Source organism: Centropristis striata, chromosome 5 (assembly GCF_030273125.1).
Source record: "Centropristis striata isolate RG_2023a ecotype Rhode Island chromosome 5, C.striata_1.0, whole genome shotgun sequence".
Classification (NCBI taxonomy): Eukaryota; Metazoa; Chordata; class Actinopteri; order Perciformes; family Serranidae; genus Centropristis; species Centropristis striata.
Genome location: NC_081521.1, coordinates 15,368,433 through 15,393,439, shown reverse-complemented (window position 1 = coordinate 15,393,439; position 25,007 = coordinate 15,368,433). Strand labels below are relative to the sequence as shown.

The 25,007-nt window shown below is 40.9% G+C and overlaps 1 protein-coding gene across 3 annotated transcripts in view; it reads left to right on the top strand.

Annotated features, from left to right (window-relative positions):
• The window catches only part of LOC131971388 (extracellular sulfatase Sulf-2-like), an 80,860-nt gene extending 57,800 nt beyond the window's left edge, over window positions 1-23,060 (top strand). Inside the window, exons 7-24 of one of the 3 annotated variants that reach the window (XM_059332811.1) lie at window positions 136-305; window positions 3,211-3,361; window positions 4,151-4,250; window positions 4,387-4,462; window positions 5,324-5,452; window positions 8,281-8,337; window positions 8,816-8,945; window positions 10,564-10,798; window positions 11,264-11,447; window positions 12,027-12,123; window positions 12,226-12,320; window positions 12,552-12,608; window positions 13,446-13,615; window positions 14,785-14,927; window positions 17,817-17,940; window positions 18,065-18,113; window positions 18,306-18,365; window positions 19,401-23,060. In XM_059332811.1, coding sequence (XP_059188794.1) covers window positions 136-305; window positions 3,211-3,361; window positions 4,151-4,250; window positions 4,387-4,462; window positions 5,324-5,452; window positions 8,281-8,337; window positions 8,816-8,945; window positions 10,564-10,798; window positions 11,264-11,447; window positions 12,027-12,123; window positions 12,226-12,320; window positions 12,552-12,608; window positions 13,446-13,615; window positions 14,785-14,927; window positions 17,817-17,940; window positions 18,065-18,113; window positions 18,306-18,365; window positions 19,401-19,431 — 2,058 coding nt within the window. In that variant the 3' untranslated portion in view covers window positions 19,432-23,060. Of the gene's footprint in view, window positions 1-135; window positions 306-3,210; window positions 3,362-4,150; window positions 4,251-4,386; window positions 4,463-5,323; window positions 5,453-8,280; window positions 8,342-8,815; window positions 8,946-10,563; window positions 10,799-11,263; window positions 11,448-12,026; window positions 12,124-12,225; window positions 12,321-12,551; window positions 12,609-13,445; window positions 13,616-14,784; window positions 14,928-17,816; window positions 17,941-18,064; window positions 18,114-18,305; window positions 18,366-19,400 lie in introns of those variants that run through there. The other 2 variants (XM_059332812.1, XM_059332813.1) reach the window with 2 other exon arrangements.
• Window positions 23,061-25,007: the final 1,947 nt, after the last annotated feature.

The following is a 25,007-nucleotide window of genomic DNA, read 5'->3' as shown; positions in this document are numbered from 1 at the left end:
GCCCCCATAGCATGCACACAAGCGAATGTCTAAATAAAAGGGGAAAATCTGTTTGAATAAATCCAAAAACATCAAAATGGTTATAATCAGAGGAAAAGGTGGAAAGTAATAAAGTGTGTGTTTGTGGTTTACCAGGACTACCTGACCGACCTAATCACAGCTGAGTCCATCAGGTATTTCCGCTCGTCCAAGCGAGTTTATCCTCACCGTCCGGTCCTGATGGTGCTGAGTCACGCCGCGCCACATGGACCAGAAGACTCAGCACCGCAGTACAGCACCGCCTTCCCCAACGCATCACAGCACATGTAGGTCCCCACACACACTCACACACACACACACACACACACACACACACACACACACAAACACTAAGCCTGTAATCCAGCAGAAGCTCCGCTCTGATAAATCCTGCCTCACATCTCTGTGTGTTTTACACATAAAATATAAAAATCACAAAAAAATGAAATAACACAACATAATAAATGTTGTGTTATTTCATTTTTTATATTGTTTTAGGAATTTTTATTGTTTTTTCAATTTCAGTCTTTTCATTTTTTCTTGATGTCTGTCTTTTTTTAATGACATTATGATGTCACTGGTTCTTTAGTTTCAACTTTCTGTCACTCTTGGCGTGGAGAGGAGGGGCTTGAAAAAACTTTTTGTTTAAATGCCAATTTTTATTTTCATACTTGTGCAGCAAAACATCTTCTCTGTAGCCTAGGTTCGGGCTGTCCACAGAGGATGGAAGTCAATGCAGAGGTAATTTTTTTACATGTCATTTAGCTGACGCTTTTGTCCAAAGCAACTTACAATAAGTGCATTCAACCTGATGGTACTAGACATAGACCACAGGAATCAAGTAAGTACATAACTTTAAGAGCTACTGTCATTGCTACAGGAGTGCTATATGTTAAAGAAGAAAAGAAGAAGAGAAAAAAGAAGCGCATTTAAAAAAAAAAAAAAATTATAAATACATATGTTAGGTGACCATGACTTAACCGAGGTATTGATGGAAGAGATAGGTCTTGAGCCTGCGGCGGAAGGCTGTTCGAGGTCCTGATGTCGGTAGGGAGCTCGTTCCACCATTTGGGAGCCAGGACAGAGAAAAGTCTGGAGTTGACCCACGCTGGGTGGGAGTCGCCAGCTGTTTGGCTGATGCAGAGCGTAGAGGACGAGCAGGGGTGTAAAGTTTGACAAGGTCCTGGATGTAAGTAGGACCTGAACTGTTAGCAGCGGAGTACGCCAGAGCTAGAGTCTTGAAGCGTATCCGCGCAGCCACCGGTAGCCAGTGGAGGGAGTGGAGGAGGGGTGTTGTGTGTGAAAATTTGGGAAGATTGAAGCAGCTGCATTCTGGATTAGTTGCAGAGGTCGGAGGGCTTTGGCAGTCAGACCTGCCATGAAGGAGTTGCAGTAGTTCAGGCGTGAGATGACCAGTGCCTGGACCAGGACCTGAGCTGCCTTCTGAGTGAGAAACGGACGGATTCTCCTGATGTTATGCAGCAAGAATCTGCAAGATCTGGTGGTGGCGGCGATGTTTGTGGAGAGGGACAGTTGGTTGTCAAGAGTCACGCCAAGGTTTTTGGCGGTTTCTGTGGAGACAACCACTGTGTTCTGGACAGTGATGTGGAGGTCAGTGGTGGAGGAGCCCTTCCCTGGGAGGTAAAGTAGCTCAGTCTTTCCCAGGTTGAGTTTGCAAGGACATCCACTGGGAGATGTCGGCCAGACATGCATGAGATTTTTGTTGCCTTCTGGGGACCTTTTCTTGTATAAACACTGACCTTGTTGGGACCAGCAGGCATAATGGGGACCACAGGCCGGTCCTAATGTGGCAAGACATGATCTCTGAGGTTGTTATTAATGTTAGGAGTAAGTTAGGTTAAGGTTAGGCACAGTGGTGTTCTAGACCAGTGTTACTGTGGGAGCCAACCAGGGGCCAGTGTTTAATCAGAGGCACTTTAAAGAATGGCAAAGATTATATTTAAGCATTCAAAACATTTATTTTAGCTTCTTTAAACATCTCATTTAAGTATATTTGGAAGATACAAATACAATGAGTGAAACATTGAGACCCACCAACAATAACAGTTATCTTTGTACGACAATGACATTACCTATTTTTCACACAATCACTTTTTTTATGTTGACAGTGCAGTACAGTGAGAATGATCTGTCAGGCGTCTCATGTTCCTGTCGCTCTGCAGGCTGAAGAACCTGATGTTTGTTGTCCAGTCAGGAGGAAACTGAATGTTTCCGGTTATTTCTGTCCCCACATTTAATTATGTAGCTGAAGAGAGAGAGAGAACTGATGGGACTCATTCATTATCCACACACCACTCTGAGAGTGTGTGCGTGTGTGTGTGTGTGTGTGTGTGTGTGTGTGTGTGTGTGTGTGTGTGTGTGTGTGTCTGTGTAATTAATGAACAGGAGCATCTGCTGCCATTACTCCACACACAGCGTGATGTGTCCTGTTTCCTCTAAACCCCACGATAAACACACACACACACACACACACACACACACACACTGCAGGTATTTACAACGTTTACAACACTTTATCAAGAATAGACATTCAGACACCAAGACAGAACTTCTGCTGGGATCTGGTTTCAGAAACTTTTGACATTTAGTTGATTTGTGTATTTTGTGTGATTGTATGTTGGCACTTGTGTTGTGTTGCTGTTTATTGTGAATCTAGTGTGTCAACTATCCATCCTCTGAATGCTCTAGGTCTCTAGTTTGTGGTTGTAAAGTTTCATGAGGCTGTGATTATCTTAGAGGTCACAGCAGCTCATTTTATACACTGAGCTCAAGTTTCACTCACTAACATCATCACACATGAAGAACATTGAGCTCATTGAATCCACAAGAGTCTCAGCTTTCCAGTCAGACCCGATTTATGCAGCTCACAGACTGTTTAGGGACCCCAGGATGCACAAAGATTCACACACAAGAGGACACAATAACACATTTACTGCAGGAGAAACACTGACTGTTATCAGCATAAAGTGGGCATGTCAGTAAAAAAGGGATTTGATTGCGCTTCTGCCACTGAAAGAGAAAATAATTATGAGTCTCCTCTTTACTGACATGCCCACTTTATGAGAATCTCAGCTTTCCAGTCAGACCCGATTTATGCAGCTCACTGGCTGTTTAGGGACCCCAGGATGCACAAAGTTTCACAGACAGACCTATGCTGTGCTCCTCTCCCAGTACTCCCAGTTATAACTACGCCCCGAACCAGGACAAGCACTGGATCATGAGGTACACCGGCCCCATGAAGCCGATCCACATGGAGTTCACCAACATGCTGCAGAGGAAACGACTGCAGACGCTGCTGTCAGTGGATGACAGCGTGGAGAAGGTAAATCACACACACACACACACACACATACATACACACACACGCACAGGGACGACTGCAGGACTGTTTCCAAAGTTAAATGTTTTTAAAGTTTTCGTCTTTCTACATTCTCCTCTCTGTGTCCTTGTATTTCTCTGCAACATATAAAATCGATATAAATCTATAATAAATCTAAGTCCTGCAGCTCTATGGAATCATCACAATCAGAACAACTCTGCAGGTCTTTGTGCAGAATAACACAGTTAGAATGACAGTAATCAGAAAAAAATAGAAAATCAAAGTCAATTAAATGGAATTTATATATGAATACATTTCCAAGTGCCCAAGTGTCACAAATATTATAAAAAAAGAGGACCAACAAAAAAGACACAAAATAACAAAACAGATCTAAGAATATCAAAAGAGACCCAAAAACATATTTAAAAAAAGACACAAAATTATCACACAAAAAATCTAATAACACCCAAACCAGTTTTCTCCATATATTTAAGTATTGTCATGTTTCCAGCCTCTCCTGTCCTCTCCTCTCTGCTCTGTGTAAACAGCCTCTCCTGTCCTCTCCTCTCTGCTCTGTGTAAACAGATTTTCTGTGAATATTAATTTTGTTAGATGATCCGTTGATGATCCAGATCCAGATGATTACAGCTGCTTTCTAACATTAATGATGTGTTATAAAGGGTCTAAAACTGTCTGTCTGTCGGTCTCTCTATCTGTCTGTCTGTCTCTCTATCTGTCTGTCTGTCTGTCTGTCTGTCTGTCTCTTTCTTTCTCTACCTGTCTGTCTCTTAGCTGTATAACATGCTGGTGGAGACCGGTGAGTTGGAGAACACCTACATCATCTACACGTCTGATCACGGTTACCACATCGGACAGTTCGGACTCGTCAAAGGTAACAAAGTTTCTTTCTCCAAGTCCCCAGACTGAACCTGAGGAGTCATTTTCAAGTCATTTCAACCATTTTTTTAACAAACGTGTGTGTTTGTGTGTGTGTGTGTGTGTGTGTGTGTGTGTGTGTGTGTCTCCAGGTAAATCGATGCCGTACGAGTTTGACATCAGAGTCCCGTTCTTCATCAGAGGACCCAACGTGGAGCAGGGCAGCATGTAAGCATACACACACACACACACACACACAAACATCATCACACACACGGACACACGCACACACGCACTTAGACACACACACGCAGGCACGCACACAAACATCATGACACACAAACACAAACATAAATCAAACACACACATCATCATCATCATCATCACAAACACACACATTCCCATATTACCAACAGTGGACCATTGGACCACCTCATCCAAGTATGGACTTCTGTTTTTGTTCATTTTGAAAATAAAAATCAAAAAACAATAGAATATAAAGTTAACTCTTTGTGGTGTTTTCTCACAATATTCCTGCTGATGTAATTAGTTTCAGAGTGTTTCTGCCCCCTGGTGGCCAGACACTGTTACTGCAGCTTTAAGGATTAAAAAATGACTAAAGAGGAAAATAAGTCTGTGAAATAAACCACACACCGGACAAACTGTGATACACTTTGAGTGTGTGTGTGTGTGTGTGTGTGTGTGTGTGTGTGTGTGTGTGTGTGTGTGTGTGTGTGTGTGTGGTAAAGTAGATTAGCAGTCGGAGCTGTTCCACGAGGTGATCATGAGTTCAGAAAGAGAGAGAAAAAAGCTCTACCACATTATCAAATATTAAACAGAAACCCTCCACATAAATCACACAAACATGACTCTGTGTTATTTATAAAAACCAGAAAGGTCCAGAAAGTTTGGGTTTTATTTCAAACAAAAATGAAACAGAATTAAAAGGTTTTCTAATTATTTTTGTCACATTTACATTGAAAACAAACAGATTCTGTTTTTATTTATGTTTTAAAGAGCATCCTTGTTGTTGTATATATATTAATGATTGTGTGTGTGTGTGTGTGTGTGTGTGTGTGTGTGTGTCAGTAACCCTCACATGGTGCTGAACATCGACCTCGCTCCAACCATCCTGGACATCGCCGGCCTCGACACGCCTCCAGACATGGATGGGAAGTCCATCCTGTCTCTATTGGACACGGACAAACCTGCCAACAGGTACACACACACACACACACACACACACACACACACACACACACACAAACACACACACCATGAGGGGCATTTTATGCCAGTGAATTACACTAAAACATGTGTACAGCGCCTATGTGATGACATCAAACACGTACCTACGTGACGGTGGAACTACGCTTCAAATACGTGACATAAAGACTAGCTGACTATTAAGTACAATTCTACATGAGCGTACAGACACGCTGTGTAGTGTTTGTGGAAATCAAATAGCAAGGGGTCATTAGTGCCGTGCCACAAGCGAACGTAGCGAACGCCTGTACGCACGCTCATCTCAATGTACAAATAATTATTTACTTTATGATGACGAACGCATGTGTCACTATTGATCTAAAGCCTATGCTTCAGACGCCTTAACGTGTGCACATGTAGACTTGAAATAACCTAAACTGTCTCATCAGTCTCTCCTGGTAATACATGGACTGCTTGAATTGTGAAGCAAAGCAGCTGTTAAACTCAAAATTCGTCATCATAAAGTCAATAATTATTTGTACATTGAGACGAGCATTCACAGGCGTCCGCTACGTTTGCCCCTTGGCATTACACCCATCACCTGTCACCCCTTCATTATCTGGTGAACTCGCAATACGCCTGCCTGTAAGCATATTTATCTTCATGCAGCACAGGCGACGCGGTTAAGGCGTTTTAGTATAGTTAGCTGCCCCCCATACACACACACACACACACACACACACACAATCAGTTCCACCTGAAAGCTTTGTTGGGTTCAATCTGTATGTCACCCATTGGTTTGTGGACTGCCCGTTGGAAGCCTCGAGTTCAGCGTAATACTCGTCGCCATCATGCGTCGCCATCTTGTTTCCGATACGCGGACCAGACCATAATTGGACTGTGGCGGAGCGCGAGGGATCTGACGACACTGACTACACGCCTCTCTACACCGGCAACCCGACTGAGAGAAGCCGCTGCTAATTCATGTTAGCATTAATTGGAGCATTAACTTGGATGTTAGTTTTGGCTAGCAAAAAACAAAAACAAAATGTATGTTACTTACCTCAGAAAACTGAGCAGCGACTCCTTGGAGTGTCTGTTAGTCCAACCAAACACTGAACAAGACATTTTTACTGAACAAAACGTTCAAATAAACTGTCATTAAGTGAAAATACAGTGTGAAAGGGTCAAAGTTATGAGACCAAATCGGTAAACATCCTCTTTTCTATCTATATAACGTTATATATAACTTTATTGACACGTTGCCGTGGATACGCATCGCTCTGCTTCTCTCCTGGTGACGGCTCGCCTTGTCAGTGACCTGTAGCCACACCCCAAATCATATGATTCTTTATCTTCTATTTTCTTCTAAATGGGTCTATTATTAGAACTATTGACATCAAAGTGTCTTGAAGATGATTTTTTACTAGTGATTGAGACCTGAGGTAATAAATCAAGTCAGAAGTTTTCAAATTTTGCACTGAAATGAATGGGCAGATTTTTTTTGCAGCCAAACTTAGCACCCCCTACTGGAATTTTCGGTAGATTGCAGGCTTAAGGCACTTCCTGGAGCATGGATGCTCAGGCATGGAGATTGCCGCCTGGTTACAGCTGATGGTGGGACAGAAACCATCACAGAGACAGAAACAGAAGCAGAAACTGAACAGAGAGTCACAGCTCGTAGCTCCTTCTGACGTCTCTGTCCACACACCGTCTGAACAGCAGAACTATTATAACACTGCAGAGGATCTGTGGACACTGTGTCTCAGCAGCTGGTCTCACTTTATAAACCTGTACACTCACTGATAAAAAAAAAATACTTTTCTTCCAAACTGGACTAAATGTTCAAAGTTCTGGTCAGCTGACTGAGGGATTGATCATGAAGTTCAAGTAGTTTGGGAAAAAAAAAATAACCACTAATTTCAGAGATTGTTTCATACAGCTGAACCTGTTGTTGAACTATCAGGAGATTTATCAAGTCAAACTAGACTGAAATGTTGATGGTTTCCTTTGACTCACTTGACTCTTTGACCAACTGAAATGTGTTTTTTATCAACTGAACCTCAACTAATTTCCAGGTTTAATTTAATGAAAACTCTCACCGATCTTTGGTCTCAGGACTCAGGACTGAAGCTTAACTAAAATGAAAATTCACCCACATCTTTCTGAAGATTCAAGCAAGAAAATCCTTTAGATTCACATCAGAATATTAGTTTCCAGGAACACGATGGTTCAGACTTTCAGGTCAAAGCTCCACAGAATGATCCTGATGGTTCAACGTTTGAATGAACTGTGGTTCATGAAACGACTCGTTCTGAGACAGAGAGGCCTTATTATTATTATAATTATTGTAATTGTTGTTGTTATTATTATTATTATTATTATTATTATTATTATTATTATTATCATTATTATTATTATTGTTAGTATTATTATTAATAATAATATTAGTATTATTACTTTTATTCATTATTTATTTCTAATATTTTATTTATTTTTGGCTGCTGCTGTTTTCTGTTTGTTTTCTGGTTCTTCTTCCACTTATTTATTCTTTATATTCTTTATATTCTGCTAACTACTCTTTCTAAAGAAGAAAGAGTGTCTGAATATAAATCCTAAAAGTTAAAGTTCCAAACATCCAGAACAGAGAGCAGGTGGATGAGGGGACGGAGTGAGTCCTGGAGATAATGACTGAACACTTTAACATCTCCTCCTCATCTCCAGCAGACTGTCTGGTGACTCCTGCAGGAGAACAGAGACAGTTATTAATATTAAAATAGAGACAGAGAAGATGAATAATGTGTTAAACATCAGCTGAACTCTGGTTTCTTCTTCTGCAGGTTTCAACTGAGTAAGAAGTCAAAGGTGTGGAGAGACTCGTTCCTGGTGGAGAGAGGGTAAACAAACACTCACTATATACAGTCATGGGAAAAAATGATTAGAGCACCATAGTTTTTTTTTCAATTTCTTGTTCATTTTAATGGCTGGTACAACTAACGGTATGTTTGTTTGGACAAATATATTGATAATAACAAAAATACTTGATAAGAGTTTCATTTAAGAGCTGATATGTAGACATGTTCCATGGTTTTCTAGATAATGATTTTGGTTATTATTAAGAAAAACATGGAAATCGCTATCTATCTATATGTATATATATCCATAGATAAATAGATATTTAGATATCATAGGACATGCTCTCAGACCTTTGATTCAGACAGGAAGAAATCCTTCAAACGATAACGTTCCCCTCTGTCTCTCTCTCTGTCTGTCTGACTCTGTCTGTCTGTCTCTCTTTCTGTCTGTCTGTCTCTCTGTCTCTCTGTCTGTCTCTCTGACCTGTCTGTCTGTCTCTCTCTCTCTCTCTCTGAGCAGGAAGTTGCTCCACCAGCTGGTGGAGGGGAAGGAGGTTTCTCAGGAGGAGAACTTTCTGCCCAAACATCAACGAGTTAAAGACCTATGTCAGCGAGCCGAGTACCAGACACCGTGTCAGCAGAGTGGACAGGTACGCCTCACTTCCACAATGTTAATTTTCCACACCCTAGTTCTTCATCCTCCTCCCTCCAGTGATTTTACTTTAGTCTTGATCCTCCTCTGAGTCCTGTTACTGACCTCAGCAGCCAGGACTAACCAGCAGCAGTAACTGAGAGAGAGTTCCTCTCCTCTGGGAGAAACATGTATAGTGTTCATATTCTGTTTGCTCTCCCTTTATGACATTTGTTGCTTTTGCAACATTTTATAAACGAGTGAATGTCATATAAAGCAGCTGAAATGTGAACTGTGCATATACAGGTGCATCTTAATAAATTAGAATATGATAGAAAAGTGTATTTATGTCAGTGATTAAATTCAAAAAGGTGAAATACACATTATATAGATATATATAAATGTGTATATAGATTACACACAGAATGAAACATTTCATGTCTTCATTTATTTAATTTATTCTAATTATAATGATTATGGCTTACATTTAATGAAGACCTAAAATCCAGTGTCTCAAAAAATGTAATATTACTAAAGACCAATTTTAAAAAGTATGTTTAATATGTAAATGTTGCCCTCTGAAAAGTATGTCCATCTATATGACTCAATACTTGGTTGGGGCTGTTTGACTTGAACTACTGGAAATGAACTTTCCCATAAGATTCTAATTTATTCAGTTGATCCTGTAATTTGTAACCACAGCGTCAAAAACATTCCTTCTGATGGAGCAGAAGCTGGACAGTTGCTTCAGTTAATGACTGGTGATGTTTTATAACCGTTAGTAGCTTCAGAAGCACCAGATGGGTCTCATCATTACCTGTTTACCAGCTTTACACCTTAAATCAGAAACTGTCCTGTCCCTCTGAGGAGCTGTGGCGACCCTCAGTGGGGCTGGGAGCCTCATTTTGGGAACCAGGAATAAACAGGCTGAATCAAACAACAGATCTGTTGGAGAATTAAATGTTGATGTAGTGTGATAATTAAAATGCTGAGCCCTTCCCTGCTCCCCGGTCCTGTTGCAGTCAGTAGTCCTTCAGCAGGTGGAGAACTCTCTGTGTTTCATACGTACATGGCAGGTGTCCTGGAGTTTCTCCTCTCCAGGCCCCTGAGGGCTCAGATCCACCTGCTTATGAACCAAGTGTTCTCGTAGACTAGTGGCTGTGTAAATGTTCATGTCCTTCCTGTGGATACGCCTGTTGCTGCAGGTTCCTCTTGAGGCAGCAGCACTGGAATAAAACAGCGAGGAGCTTCTCAGTGTGCATGTTGTAATGTAAACAAACATAAAAATATCATATAAATTTGGGTAGTTGTGGAGGTGATCTATGAATCTGTCTTCAGACATTTCAAATGTCCCTCCTCTGCAGCCGCTGTCTCTCTGGTTTCGTCTCATCACAGTCCCTCACTGCCTGTTCATGTACACTTAGTTAGACGTGGGAATATTTCGGCTCTTAACAAACGTTTAGGGTAAAACAACTGTCAACACTGGATTTCATGATGAAGGTGTTTTTCTGACGCTGAAAGCCGTTCATCAACAAAATATATTTCTTCAATCTTAAAAATATCTTTACTGCAGGTTATTACTGTCCATTCTGACTCTGTGTGTGTGTGTGTGTGTGTGTGTGTGTGTGTGTGTGTAGAAGTGGCAGTGTGTGGAGGATGCCACGGGCAAGCTCCGGCTCTTCAAGTGTAAGAGTGAAGGGGGCGGGGCTAAGAGCCCACAGAGGGGCATGGTCGCCCGCCAGCGTCCAATCAGCATCAAGTCTCAGCTGTACCAGCCGACCTCTGACCCCGCCTGCGACTGCAGCCTGCGCGACCTCCGACCTCTGAGCGTGATGAGGCCCTTCAACAAGAAGCCCTTCTTCTCTCCCAAGAGTCAGTCATTAATTAGTTTATTAATGCATATAAAGTGTTAAAAAGTAAAAAATTCACATTCTAAAGTGACAGTAACAGTTGTTGACTTTATAATAATATATATATAGGTATGTATACATATATGGAAAATAAAGCACACTCAATAATAATAATAATAATAATAATAATAATAGTAAAATAATTAAACAAATAAAGGATAAAAAATAAGAGTGGAATGCAAAGGATGCAAAACATAAGAGGGAAAATAAAGAAATAAAACCCAGTAAATATTAATAATGAAGTGATACGTTAAAATATAAACAAAAATGATTAAAAAAATTAAATTAGAAATATTAAATCATATTTGTGGTTTGCAGATCTACTTTAATAAACAGCATCAGATATATATATATATATATTAATAATTATTATTAATAATAATAATAATACATAATATTAATAATAAAGTGTCTCTGTGTGTCTCAGAGTTTAAAGCCCTGAAGAGTTACTCCAGGAACCGTTACAGCCGCTCTGTCACCCTGAGCAACAGTTACCCCGGCAACCACAGTGTGCAGGATGACGACGACGACTTCAGCGGGATGGGAGGAGCTCCAGAAGCCGCCACCACTGTCGCCGCCACCACGCCAGACTCACACAAGGTCACACACAGGTCAGAGGTCATGTTCTCTCAGCGGTTAGATCACATCAGGAGATTATTACAGAGATACATGAGACTTTACTTATCAATAATCAGAGGTGGAATGTAACTAAGTACATTTACTCAAGTACTGTACAATTTTGATGAAGTTGTACTTTACTTGAGTATTTACATTTTATGTAACTTTATACTTTTTACTTACAGCTAAAGTTATTTCAGGTCAGATTTAACAATAAAAACATGAAAAATTTAAAGTGATTAGACATTGGTTGAAATTAAACCTCATACCAGTAAATTAAGAAGATAAAAATTAATCCTATCTTGACAAAATTAAAATGATGCTTACATAAATGCATCAATACAAATAATCTAATAATATATGTGTAATATATAAAACCGTCTGAGTGGGTTCATTCTGCATAACAAATACTTTGACTTTTGAAACATAAGTTGATTTTGATACGTTTGTACTTTTACTTCAGTAAGTTTTGAATGCAGGACTTTTACTGTAGAGGAGTAATTTCACACTGTTGAGGACAGAATATATTTTTAATGTTTCCTGTGTTCTCTGTGTGCTCTGTGTGTGATCAGATGTTCCATCTTGCCCAACGCCACGGTGCAGTGTGACACCGGCGTCTACGAGTCTCTGCAGGCCTGGAAGGACCACAAGCTGCACATCGACCACGAGGTAACACACAACTTTCTTATTACTCGTGTATATTATTATGATAATAATAATAATAATAATAATAATATAACTGTGTTTAACTGGTGACTGAACGTTTGTCAGATCGAGACGCTGCAGACCAAGATCAAAAACCTGAGAGAGGTCAGAGGTCACCTGAAGAAGGCCCGCCCCCTGGAGTGTGACTGCAACAAATACCTGTGAGACACACACACACACACACATTCAACAAATTTTTTCTGTCATTCTAACTGTGTTATTCTGCACAAAGACATGTTTGAGTTGTTCTGAATGTGCTGATTCCATAGAGCTGCAGGACTATTAGATTATATAGATTTTATATGTTGCAGTGAAACACAGAGAGGAGAATGTAGAAAGAAGCAGCTTGTTGGGGTTCAGAGGGTTAATTATGTTGCTGGTTTGTGTTTCAGGTATAAATCCAAACTGAAGAACAAGCTGCGGTTCAGAGGAGGAGGACACCCGTTCAGGTGAGACTCACACACACACACACACACACACACACACACACACACTCTGTGCTACATCTGCTGATAACGTGTGTGTGTGTGTGTGTGTGTGTGTGTGTGTGTGTGTGTGTGTGTATGTCTGTGTGTTCTTGTACTTCCTACATAGTGAGGACTGGAATACGTTTTTAACCAACAGAGTGAGGACATTTTGGTGAAGTGAGGACATTTCGGCCGGTCCTCACTTCTATAAAGGTTGTTTGAGAGTTCAGACTTTGTTTTAGGGTTAATGTTACAATTAGGTTAATGTTAGAGTTAGGGTTGGGCATTTAGTTGTCATGGTGAAGGTTAGGGTAAGGGTTAGGGAATTCACTATTCTAATGAGGGTCCTCAAAAAGATAGAAGTACAAGGATTTGTGTGTGTGTGTGTGTGTGTGTGTGTGTGTGTGTGCGTGTGTTGAAGAGTGAAGCTGTGTGGATTTATTGTCATACACCTCTATGGGTGCTGCCAGAGTTCTCCTCTGGGGTTTTGGATCTTTGCAGAAAAGAAATATATATAAAGTTCCGACAGACACTACAGTCTCATTCATCCTCTTGTTATAGTGCCTCTTTGTTTACATTGTTTTGTGTATTTTTCATCATTATACATGATTGTCATATCGATTTGTCTTTTTAATGTCATTTTGTGCCTTTTACATCTTTTTTGGTGGTTTTGCATATATTCTTTGGTAATTTACATATTTTTTGGTATTTTACATATTTTTTTGTCATTTAACGTCTTTTATTTTTGTCATGTTGTGGGTTTTTTTGGTCATTTTGTGCCTTTTACATCTTTTTTTGTAATTTTTCATGTGTGTGCAGGAAGGGCGGGGCTCGGGATAAGAAGGCGTGGCTCCTGAAGGAGCAGAAGAGGAGGAAGAAGATGAGGAAGCTGATCAAGAGGATCAAAAACAACGACACATGTTCGATGCCTGGACTCACCTGCTTCACACACGACAACCAGCACTGGCACACCGCCCCCTACTGGACATGTACGCACACACGCACACACACACACACACACACACACACACGGACACACGCACACACAAACATCATCACACACACGGACACACGCGCACACACACACACACACACACACACAGACACACACACACACACACACACACACACAAACAAACACTCTACATGGTAAGACAAAAATATAAACATTTATGATATATTTAATATGCTCCTTATTTTTTATTTATTTAACCTTTATTTAACCAGATAAAAGACCCATTGAGATCAAGACCTCTTTCAGAAGGGCGACCTGGCCAAGAGAGGCAGCTGCACACGTCACAGTAGACAGACAGATAAATAAGAACAAACATTAACATACTTAATGCAGAACAATAAAGAGCAGGAGTTTAATATGGTACAATTAATTTGGCAAATTTTCAAACAGATCATTAACATGAATTTAGAACAGGATGGGTCTCAAAACTGAGCCTTGAGGAACACCTTTTTTTTTTTTTTTTTACCTCAAGACAGGTAGAACAAGCTTCTGCCAGTTGAACACATTGTTTCACACATTTTTTCCTACCTGTCAAGTATCCAGCAAACTAAGAGACAGCTTGACTAGAGATGCCAATCTTTGAGGAGGCTATGATCCACCATGTCAAATGCTTTAGATAGATCAAGGAACAGACCAACACAAAACTTTTTGGAGTCAAAAGCCTCAAACACATCATTTACAACTTGTAAGGCAGCAGTACAGTGCTGCGCTGCTTCCTCAAACTTGATTGAAAAGGGTTTAGAATGTTATTTGCTTCTAAAACATCCTTCAGTTGATCACAGACCAGTTTGTAAAGAATTTTAGCCAGAATACATAAGAGATAGGCCTGTAGTTGTTCACAACTGAGGGATCTCCTCCTTTTAACAGTGGAAGGACAAAAGCAGATTTCCAAACTTCTGGAAATTTGTTTGACCTGAGATTAAAAATACAGGTTAGAGGCTCAGCAAGGAAGTCAGCAGCCAGCTTTAGAAAAAATGGATCCAAACTATCGGGACCAGCTGATTTTTTGGAATCCATTTTTTTTAACGCACTATGGACCACAGAAGTAGAAACAGGTGCAAGATGAAAAGTTCAATAAACAGGAGGACTGCTTACAACAGAGTATGATATCTAAGTGTGTGTGTGTGTGTGTGTGTGTTGCAGTGGGTCCGTTCTGTGCCTGTACCAGCGCCAACAACAACACCTACTGGTGTCTACGGACCATCAACGACACACACAACTTCCTGTTCTGTGAGTTTGCCACAGGATTCCTGGAATACTTCGACCTGAACACAGACCCATACCAGGTACACACACACACACACACACACACGCACACAGATACAATGAATTACAGTTGTTAGTTTTTAATTCCAACTGTACATTGATTTGACAGGATGAATCTCTGTTTCTTGGTCTTTGAATCTCTGTTTCTTGGTCTTTAGTGCCATCTATAGGGATCAGTGGTAATTGACACAAAATCCTCTACGGAGAAATTAATGGCTGGTTTCCAGACTAATCTCATTTGTGATTAGTCTGGTGTTAGCCAGGCTAAGATTAATTGGTTGTAGAGTCATGGATCTGGTGTCGCCAGACTTGGAATTGATTGGCGGCTTCACACACTTACAGTTTGCATTAGCGTCTCTAAAACTGAAGCTGAAGCTGCTCGCGAAAACGGTTCTCACGCAACTCCATGGGTGTACCCGGTCAGTCTATGCTCCAGTCTCTCTGGTCTCTCCCAAGTCTCTTATTTTGCATCCCGCTTCCCTCACTGCGCTGTTCACTTGCGCCACTTGCAAAACGTTGACAGACTCTACTGTTTTTTACTTTAGTAGTATCCATAATAAATCTGAATGGGGGAAAAACAGATCATGAGACGAAAAAAAGCTTCTACAACCATTTTCTTTACATTATTAGATTTTTAACTCCATGGCGAATCAGAAGATAAATAAAATATAAAACTTGTGAGTGACACTATAAAATATTTATAACAAATATTAACCGTAGAATCAAATAAAATCGAATAGTTCTCACACTGTATCGATTTGAATCGAATCGGTTTGTAATAAAAGTATGTTGTTTTTTAATCGTATCGTAACCTGTGTATCTAGATGCGAATCAAATCTTTTATCACAGAGAGATGTGCAACCCTACTCCAAGAGGTTCACGGTGCAATGTTGTTTTTTACCACTGGATCAACATAAAATACCATTATGATACCAGTCATAAAATCTACGTCAAATTCACTGGCAAGGAGCGCACCAGAAGCTTGAACAACTTAAAAGAGGCTACACTGTATAGCAGTCAGTTGTTTTTCTTTTCTTTTTTTGATAAAGTTTTGGCCTCATTTATAAAATTAAAATGTGTTTAGTGCACATTCCTGGAAGCAGGCCAACAAATGTAAACTATAGAGATGCAACCTGGTCATTAAGATGATTACAAATGATATATACACTGTGTTCCAAATTGTTATGCAACTGAGTTTTTTCTCCGATTTTCCTAAATAGTCGATGCAAATGACAGTCAGCATAATTTAAGTCATCAACCGTTAGTTTAATTAATTCTAATGTGACTGGACAAACCTCCCAATGATAACAGTATTTTTCCAAAAATAAAAAACTTAAAATGCACTGTTCCACATTATTACGCACAACAGAGTTTTATAACATTTTATAGGTTTTTAAGAACTGAAACTGCTCATTTTTGGATTTTCCAGCATTCGGAGGTCATATTTACTGAAATCAAAAGCTATTTCAATCAAAATCATCTTAACAGGTCAAGTTACATTTTAACATAGGAGCCCTTATTTGATAGCAGCTTCACAATTCTTGCATCCATTGACCTTGTGAGTGTTTGGAGAGTTTCTGCTTGAATTTCTTTGCAGGATGGCAGAATAGCCTCCCAGAGCTGCTGTTTGGATGTGAAATGCCTCCCATCCTCATAGATCTTTTGCTTGAGGATGCTCCAAAGGTTCTCAATAGGGTTGAGGTCAGGGGAGGATGGGGGCCACACAATGAGTTTCTCTCATTTTATGCCCATAGCAGCCAATGATGCAGAGGTATTCCTTGCAGCATGAGATGGTGCATTGTCATGCATGAAGATGATTTTGTTACTGAAAGCACGGTTAATTTTTTTGTACCATGGGAGAAAGTGGTCAGTCAGAAACTCCACATACTTTACAGAGGTCATTTTCACACCTTCAGGGACCCTAAAGGGGCCGACCAGCTCTCTCCCCATGATTCGGCCCAAAACATGCCTCGCCACCTCCTTGCTGACGTCGCAGCCTTGTTGGGACATGGTGGCCGTCCACCAACCATCCACTACTCTATCCATCTGGACCATCCAGGGTTGCACGGCACTCATCAGTGAACAAGACTGTTTGACAATTCGTTTTCATGTATTTCTGGGCCCACTGCAGCCGTTTCTGCTTGTGAGCATTGGTTAGGGGTGGCCGAATAGAATAACTGATAGAATAACGCATAACTGCAAGCCTCTGGAGGATCCTACACCTTGATGTTCGTGGGACTCCAGAGGCACCAGCAGCTTCAAATATCTTTTTGCTACTTTGTAATGGCATTTTAGCAGCTGTTCTCTTAATCCGATGTTTTTGTCTGGAAGAAACCTTCCTCATTGTGCCTTTATCTGCACGAACCCATGTGTGCTCTGAATCAGCCACAAATCTCTTAACAGGAGGATGATCACGATTAAGTTTTCGTGAAATATCTAAGGTTTTCATACCTTGTCCAAGGCATTGAACTATTATACGCTTTTCGGCAGCAGAGAGATCCTTTTTCTTTCCCATATTGCTTGGAAATGGTCATCTGCTTAATAATGTGGAACGCCCTTCTTAAGTAGTTTTTCCTTAATTGGGCTTACCTGGCAAACTAATTATCACAGGTGTCTGAGATTGATTTCAGTGATCCAAAGAGCCCTGAGACACAATACCATCCATGAGTTTAATTGAAAAACAAAAAGTGTAATCTTTATGACACTTAAATACAATTTGCGTAATAATTTGGAACGCGGTGTATGTAGAACTATAAAGTGTCTTTTCAAAGCTGAGTGGTGTTATTCCCCTGAAGACATGTGTGTGTGTGTGTCTGTGTGTGTCTGTGTGTCTGTGTGTGTGTGTGTGTGTGTGTGTGTGTTTGTGTGTGTGGCTGTCTGTGTGTGTGTGTGTGTGTGTGTGTGTTCAGCTGATTAACGCTGTCAGCTCGTTGGACCGGACCGTCCTCAACCAGCTTCACGTCCAGCTGATGGAGCTGCGAGGCTGCAGGGGACACAAGCAGTGCAACCGCCGCACACGCTCCATGGAGCAGGGTACTCACACACACACCCACACACACACACACACACACACACACATAGAAACTCAGTATCCCAGAATCCTTTGCTCACCATCAGTTGCAAAAAAAACTGACTGACTTGATTTATTTTTATTCAGACGTCTCTTCAGCTGGAGAGAGGGAACACGGCAGCTTCGATGACTACAGGTATACACACACACACACACACACACACAAATACACACACACACTTACAGACACTTTGTGTTTTCTTGCTCGTGAATGCTGCATGATTTCCTGAAGGCGCTGCTGTCTGCTGGTGGAGCAAAGAGAGAAAGAGACGGAGTGTGTGTGTGTGTGTGTGTGTTTGTGTAACACGCTGTGTGTTTGTTGCATCAGGGTGTTTGAAAGGAGGAAGTGGCCAAGAATCAAGAAACCGTCTTCGTCGTCTCGAACTCTGTGAGTCTCTGCTTAATGCTCTGATACTGCACCTGTCTGTCTCTCTACCTGTCTGTCTGTCTGTCTGTCTGTCTGTCTGTCTGTCTGTCCGTCCGTCTGTCCGTCTGTCTGCCTTTCTGTCTGTCTCTCTCTTTACCTGTCTGTCTCTCTGTCTGCCTGTCTGTAGTTATGAATCATCTGGGTTAATTTTTGTCTCTGATTTGATTTGTTGTTTCACAAACCTAAAACATAAAGAAAAGTAATTCAAGGAATAACAGATGACCGAACATAGAACTAAACGATTTTTATAGATATATCGTAGTAGTTTGATGCTCAGTGTTTTTCAGTTTATGTGATTTATTTGGTAAAGATTATTAAACAGCAGATATTAAGACTTGTTTGAGGATTACAACAGCGCCCCCGTCATGCAACAGTAACAGTTCAGGCGGAGAGCAGAACTGCAGCACAGGAGAATGAAGGAGAAAGAAACACAGATAAAAATAAAACTTGAACACAAGCTCTTTGGTGTAGTGTGTAGTTGCAGAATTACAGTAAATATTTGGACAGATTCAGAAAAAATAAGTTATGTTTTTTTTGTATAATTTGTTGGTAATTAGAGCGATGCTGTTTTTATGTTTTTTGAATGGAGTTCTGCTGGTTCAGACACCAGCTCAGAGTGAGACAGTGGAACAAAGAAAAACACACACACACACACACAACATTGTGATGGCCCTTAGAGCTCAGAGCGCTGCAACTTAAGAAAACACATGCAGAGTGTCCGACTGACATTTCTGTTGTGTTGTGGTCTATGCTGCGTTTTATAAATGCTGTTCTTGTGTTGTCAAATTGATGAAGATGTTTTCTCAGTTTGCTTGTGTTTTGTGTATTTGCATGTGTTTTCTTAAGCTGCATAGCTGTGAGCTCTCAGGGCCACCATAGTTTTCTTCATCAGACTTGATTTATAGAAACATGAGGATGTTGTAGTGCTGCATGTTTGCTCTTCAGCTTTGTGTCTCACACACACACACACACACCTTCACTCTCTGTGTCCATCAGGGGACCAATCTGGGACGGCTGGAAGGGCTGAGCCTCCTGATTGGTCGGAGCAGGCTCCTGACTCCACCCATGGCAGCCTGAAGGGGCGTGTCCCCCCACCCCATCTCACCGTCAGCCAATCAGCTTCTGCCATACCTGTGACATCACTGGGCCCCCCCACACCCTGCTGCTCAGGGAGATGCTGGGACCAAACACCTCCTCTCCTCTGAAGAGGGTCGCTGCATGAGGAGGAGGAGGAGGAGGAGACGATTAGGAGGAGAGCTTGTTGGACCTGCACCTCTCCTCCTCCTCCTCCTCCTCTTCCTTCACCTCTCTCCTCCTCCTTTCCTCCTCCTCTACTCCTTCTCCTCCTCCTCTCTCTCCTCCTCATGCTCCTCCTCTCTCCCTCCTCCACTCCTCCAAACTTCTCCTCCTCTTTACTCTCTCCTCCTCATCTTTCCTCTCTCCTCCTCTCTCCTCTCTCTGCTCCTCCTCTCTCCTCCTCCTCCCCCTGCACCTCCTCCTGCTCCTCCTCTTCAGGTTCCTCCCAGCAGCCATATCTCTTGTCTTTCTCAGCGTCTGTTACCGAATGAGTCGTTTGTTGTTTTAAACTCAGACTGAGACTCTGTGACATCACTGTGACATCACTGATGACATCACTGATGATGTCACTCTTTTTTCTTGTTATTTTTTATTTCTTTCACTAACTCGAGTGACGTTACTGACGACGGAGCTTCAGTTGTACTAACCAGGTGACTGACTACAGTTCCCATGATGCAACAGGACGGAGCGCTGGACGACGAGAACATTTTGAAATTAAAAACGTTAAAGAAGGATTTCCAGATTGTGGGACTGCCTGAGTCTGTGAGCCAATAGGAACAGGACTACATGATGATGTCATGATCTCTGTAGTTTTATCACTCTTCCTCTTCTCATCACTCGTTTCCAGCTGATTTACTTTTTTTTACTTTTTCGTTATTTGCTGTCAGACTTTCTCACAAATGTCCAGAGATAAAATGAGGACTTATAAAATGTAAAATATAACTTTAGAGAAACTCGACCGGACTCACACAGGAAGAGAAACAGATTGAACACGTCTGATGATTTCTGACCTTTTTTATTCCATCCAGCAAAGAGTGTTGCCGATATTGAATACACCTTTAAAAACTTGAATATAAAGTCATCAGATGTGTGTTAAAATCAACTCTCAGATACTTTTACACTGTGAAGTCCAACTCTTCTGTCAGTTCCTACAGTTCCCAGAATGCCTTTCAGCAGCACAGAGAGAGAGAGGGGACAGGTCTTTATATGCTGAGTGACAGAAGAACTGACAGTTTGCAGGTAGATAACAGCTGCTTACAGCTGCAAACTGCTAACAGATGCTACCAGCTGAACAGCCTTGTAGGTTTCTATTATTCATTTTTTTGTTTTTTTATCTGCACCAAAAACAAGTTAGAAAAAAGATTAGCTTCATTTTATGCACGTGTTCACGGCCTAGGAAGTTATTGTTACAATTGCTTCCTAGGCAGCACACACAACAACAGAGAAAATCTAGAAACAAAAGCTGCATTCAAACAGATTGAGAGAGAAAAAAATAATGAATTAAACTTAAATAACTTTGCACACTGCAACCAAAAAGACGTTTGATTTCAGATCAAAAAAGGTTGTTTACAAATCCAAAAGTTTTGTTTGCAAACTGAAAACTTTTTCTACTTACTGTTCAGTTGATTCTACAAACAAAAATTTAGCAAACAAAAGTTTTTGTTTGCTTTTAATTTTGTTTTCTTTCATCGCAAATTTTATTTTACTTGCAGTAAAACATTTTTTGATCGCAGCGTGGAAAGTTTATTCTCAAACATTTTCTGTTTGACTGTTTAATAAAGACACAAAACCAACCTGTACAGAACCACACAGTCCTCTACAACCTCTCTGCGTGGACTTTATCGCTCTTACCACATCACCTCCTGTCAGAATCACTGCAGCCACCAGTTTTGTAGTATGGTGATCGGTCTTGGTGTCGAGACCAGTCTCAAGACCACTTTTTAAAGGTCTCTTCTCGGAATCGTCTGCATTTTTACTCAGTCCTGTCTCGGTCTGGGACAAAGCGGACTCTGGATTTTATTTCAAGACCGGTCAAGACCACAACTGTGCATTTTGGGATTTACTTGTTAATATTGTTACTGTGGTTTTGCGTAAATCGTATTGCTTTGAGTACAGCCAATAACATCACTCATATATATAATTTGAAATTGTTGTCACCCCTCCCGCCTCCTTTCACATGCCCCCCTCAAAAGTGCATGTGAGTGACAGGAGAAAATGTCAGCCAACTCGCCTGTAATAAAATTTGGTTACCTGAACCACAAAGATTTTTTGTGCACAGCTACAAAAAAAAGAAAACACAACGCAACTTGTAAATTCTGCAAAGCAACGGTAACGGAGATGGCTGGGACTGGTCTTGGTCTCGACGTGGTCTCGATACACCGTAGTCTTGACTACAACACTGGCAGCCACTAGAGGGCGCCACACAACAAACTGCACAGAGAAGCTGTTGGTTGATTGTTGGGAAGGACAGTCTCTGATTAGAGTCGTCTCTCAGGTGAATTAATAACCAGTGCATAGGTGTAATTTATGAGGGGATGGGTGGGTTGCAACCCACTCAATAATCCAATCGAGCCACCACAACCCACCCATGATACCATCATACCATCAATTATTGATAATGAATGAAAGTTTTATAAACCCAACAATGTGGTAGATTTTCTCAATTTAGCAGATAGTGACGTTTGTGTGCGCCTCCTCCCACTCTGAGATTTGGTTTTGCCCACCTCAGACCATATAAATATATATATAGGCGGAAATCTCAACCCCCCTAATGTACAACTCAAAGTTACGCCCTTGAACCAGTGAAATGTGGTTTTAATGTGTGAGATCTGAGGGAGCGAGTTCATGCATCAGTGTTTGATGTCAGAGAGGATTCAGCAGGTTTAATGTTGTGTTTTAGGACTTTAAGAGCACAAATTTAGGGTTTAAAGGAGCATTCTTCGAAGGATTAGACGATCATTCCTTCATGAAATGTGCTGGACCTTTTAAACTCAAGATATTTACTGCTACTGTTTATACATTCTGGAAGATACAGAGCCAGTGTGTGAAAGCCTTGTTGTGCTGTTGGTCTGATTATTGTTGTTTGACTCTGTTTCAACTGCAAAAGAAAAAAGAACTGACTCTGTGACGTAAAAATATGTAGTTTTTTATGTTTCAGATCATATTCCTGACCTGATGAACACACTCTCTCTCTCAGTAGTTTCCCTCTCGTGGTGTGAAAGTGTTTCGGGAGGTTTTTTCTCTCTTTCCTGTGTGAGTTCAGCCAGCCGTCTGCTGTTTATAGAGTTTTTTAACCCTTCATGTATTTTGCTCTGCGGTGCTATTTGCTGTCTAACAACTATCTAGGAAAAACCTCCTGGTTGTGTTTGAATGTATTTGTAAATGTTTAGGTGTGTTTTCTAAAGACGCACACTAGAATGGGAGCTCACACACACACACACACACACACACACACTCACACACTGAAGGACTGCTGAGCACTTTGATGGAGGTTGTGGACCTGTGTGATGCTGATCTAACACCTGTACAGAAACAGTGATTGGTTTAGTTTGTGAATAAAGTGTCCAATGCCAAAATGTACCTTTTTCTGCCCTCAAGTGTGTTTACCTTAATCGTTTGATCTTTAAATGTTTAATTCAGGATCATCTCAATAAATTACAATATGATGTAAAAGTCCATTTCCAGCAGTTCAAGTCAAACAGCCCCAACCAAGTATTGAGTCATATAGATGGACATACTTTTCAGAGGCCAACATTTCCATATTAAACATACTTTTAAAATTGGTCTTTTGTAATATTAACATTTTTTGAGACACTGAATTTCAGGTCTTCATTAAAAGAAAGCCATAATCATTATAATTAGGAGAAATTAAATAAATGAAGACATAAAATGTTTCATTCTGTGTGTAATGGATCTATATAATGTGTTATTTCCACTTTTTGAATTGAATTACTGACATAAATACGCTTTTCTATCATATTGTAATTTATTGAGATGCACCTGTATATTGAGTTTATTATCATAAAGACCACAGATTGACACAGTGATGTCACTGTAACGACCTGTGCGTCAGTATCATCCGTATGTCCCAGCACATCGTTTATGAAATGCTAAATGTTCTGCTGCTTGCCTCACATTCTACAGCCGGCATGATGTTCTGACCCTCATCCTCTGCACAGCAAACGAGACAAAGGGTCACAGTGTTAGGGTGAAGCTGTCTCAATTGTTTGCATACTGCACACATCATTATACACTGAACAAAATTATAAACACAACATTTGTTTGTTGAATTCAAAGATCTAAAACTTTTTCTATATACTGGGGAGTCTGGGGGGGTCAGAAAACCAGTCGGTATCTGGTGTGAACATCATTGGCCTCAGGCAGTGCAACACATCTCCTTCACATAGAGTTGATCAGGTTGGTTACTGTGGCCACTCAACTTCAATGGCTGAGCCAAGTCGCTGGATATTGGCTGAACTGGAACACGCTGTCCTATACGCCGATCCAGAGCATCCCAAACATGCTCCATGGGGGACATGTCCAGTCAGTATGCTGGCCATGCAAGAACTGGGATGTTTTCAGCTTCTAGGAATTGTGTCCACATCCTTCAGCATGGGGCCGTGCATCATCCTGCTGCAACATGAGGTGATGGTGGTGGATGAACAGCATAACAACAGGCCTCAGGATCTCATCAAGGTATCTCTGTGCATTCATAATGCCAGCAATAAAATGCATCTGTGTTTGTTGTCCATGACATACGCCTGATCATACCATAACCCCACCGCCACCATGGGCCATAAATGGGCACCGGAACCAGGACTGAATTTGATTTTAATTTTTAATTGGTCGGGTTTACGTGACCTGGAAGTTTGACTGCGGCCAAGTAGAATAGAACTTTATTGTCATTGTACAAGACAACGAAATTTTGTTTGGAGCAGTCCTCCTCCAGTTGCACAGTTCGAAATATTGATATTTATATCAATATAGAAAAATACTTAAAACAAAACACAACATTATCAACGCTGTCAGCAATATATGTATAAATAAAATATATATCTAAGTAGCAATGTTATAAAAAGTCCAAGTCCTTAAGTGAAATAGTGCAATCGTGTGTGTATGAGATGAAATGGGGAGTATCAGTGTGGCAGTAGATTGGGAGTGGAGTTTAATAATGTCACAGCTCTATGGTAGAAACTGTTTTGCAGTCTTGTAGTGCGGGCAGGCAGTGTCCTGTATTGTCTTCCTGAGGGCAGGAGGGTGAAGAGGCAGTGTCCAGGGTTTGTGCTGTCTCTGAGGATGCCCTTGACCCTCTGAGTACAGTGAGCCGTCATTCACTTCTCCGTAGTGCGACATGAAGAATAAACACTTTACTGTCATTCTTTCTCACTTTTTTTCAGTATAAAGCGCTTACCTGCAGAGAGGAGATGAAGTATTAACTGTACATGAACACACCACGTGAAATAATTAAATGGCGTCGCGCCGAAAATGTGTTTTTTTTGTGTCAAACAACAAACAACAAATTTGTTT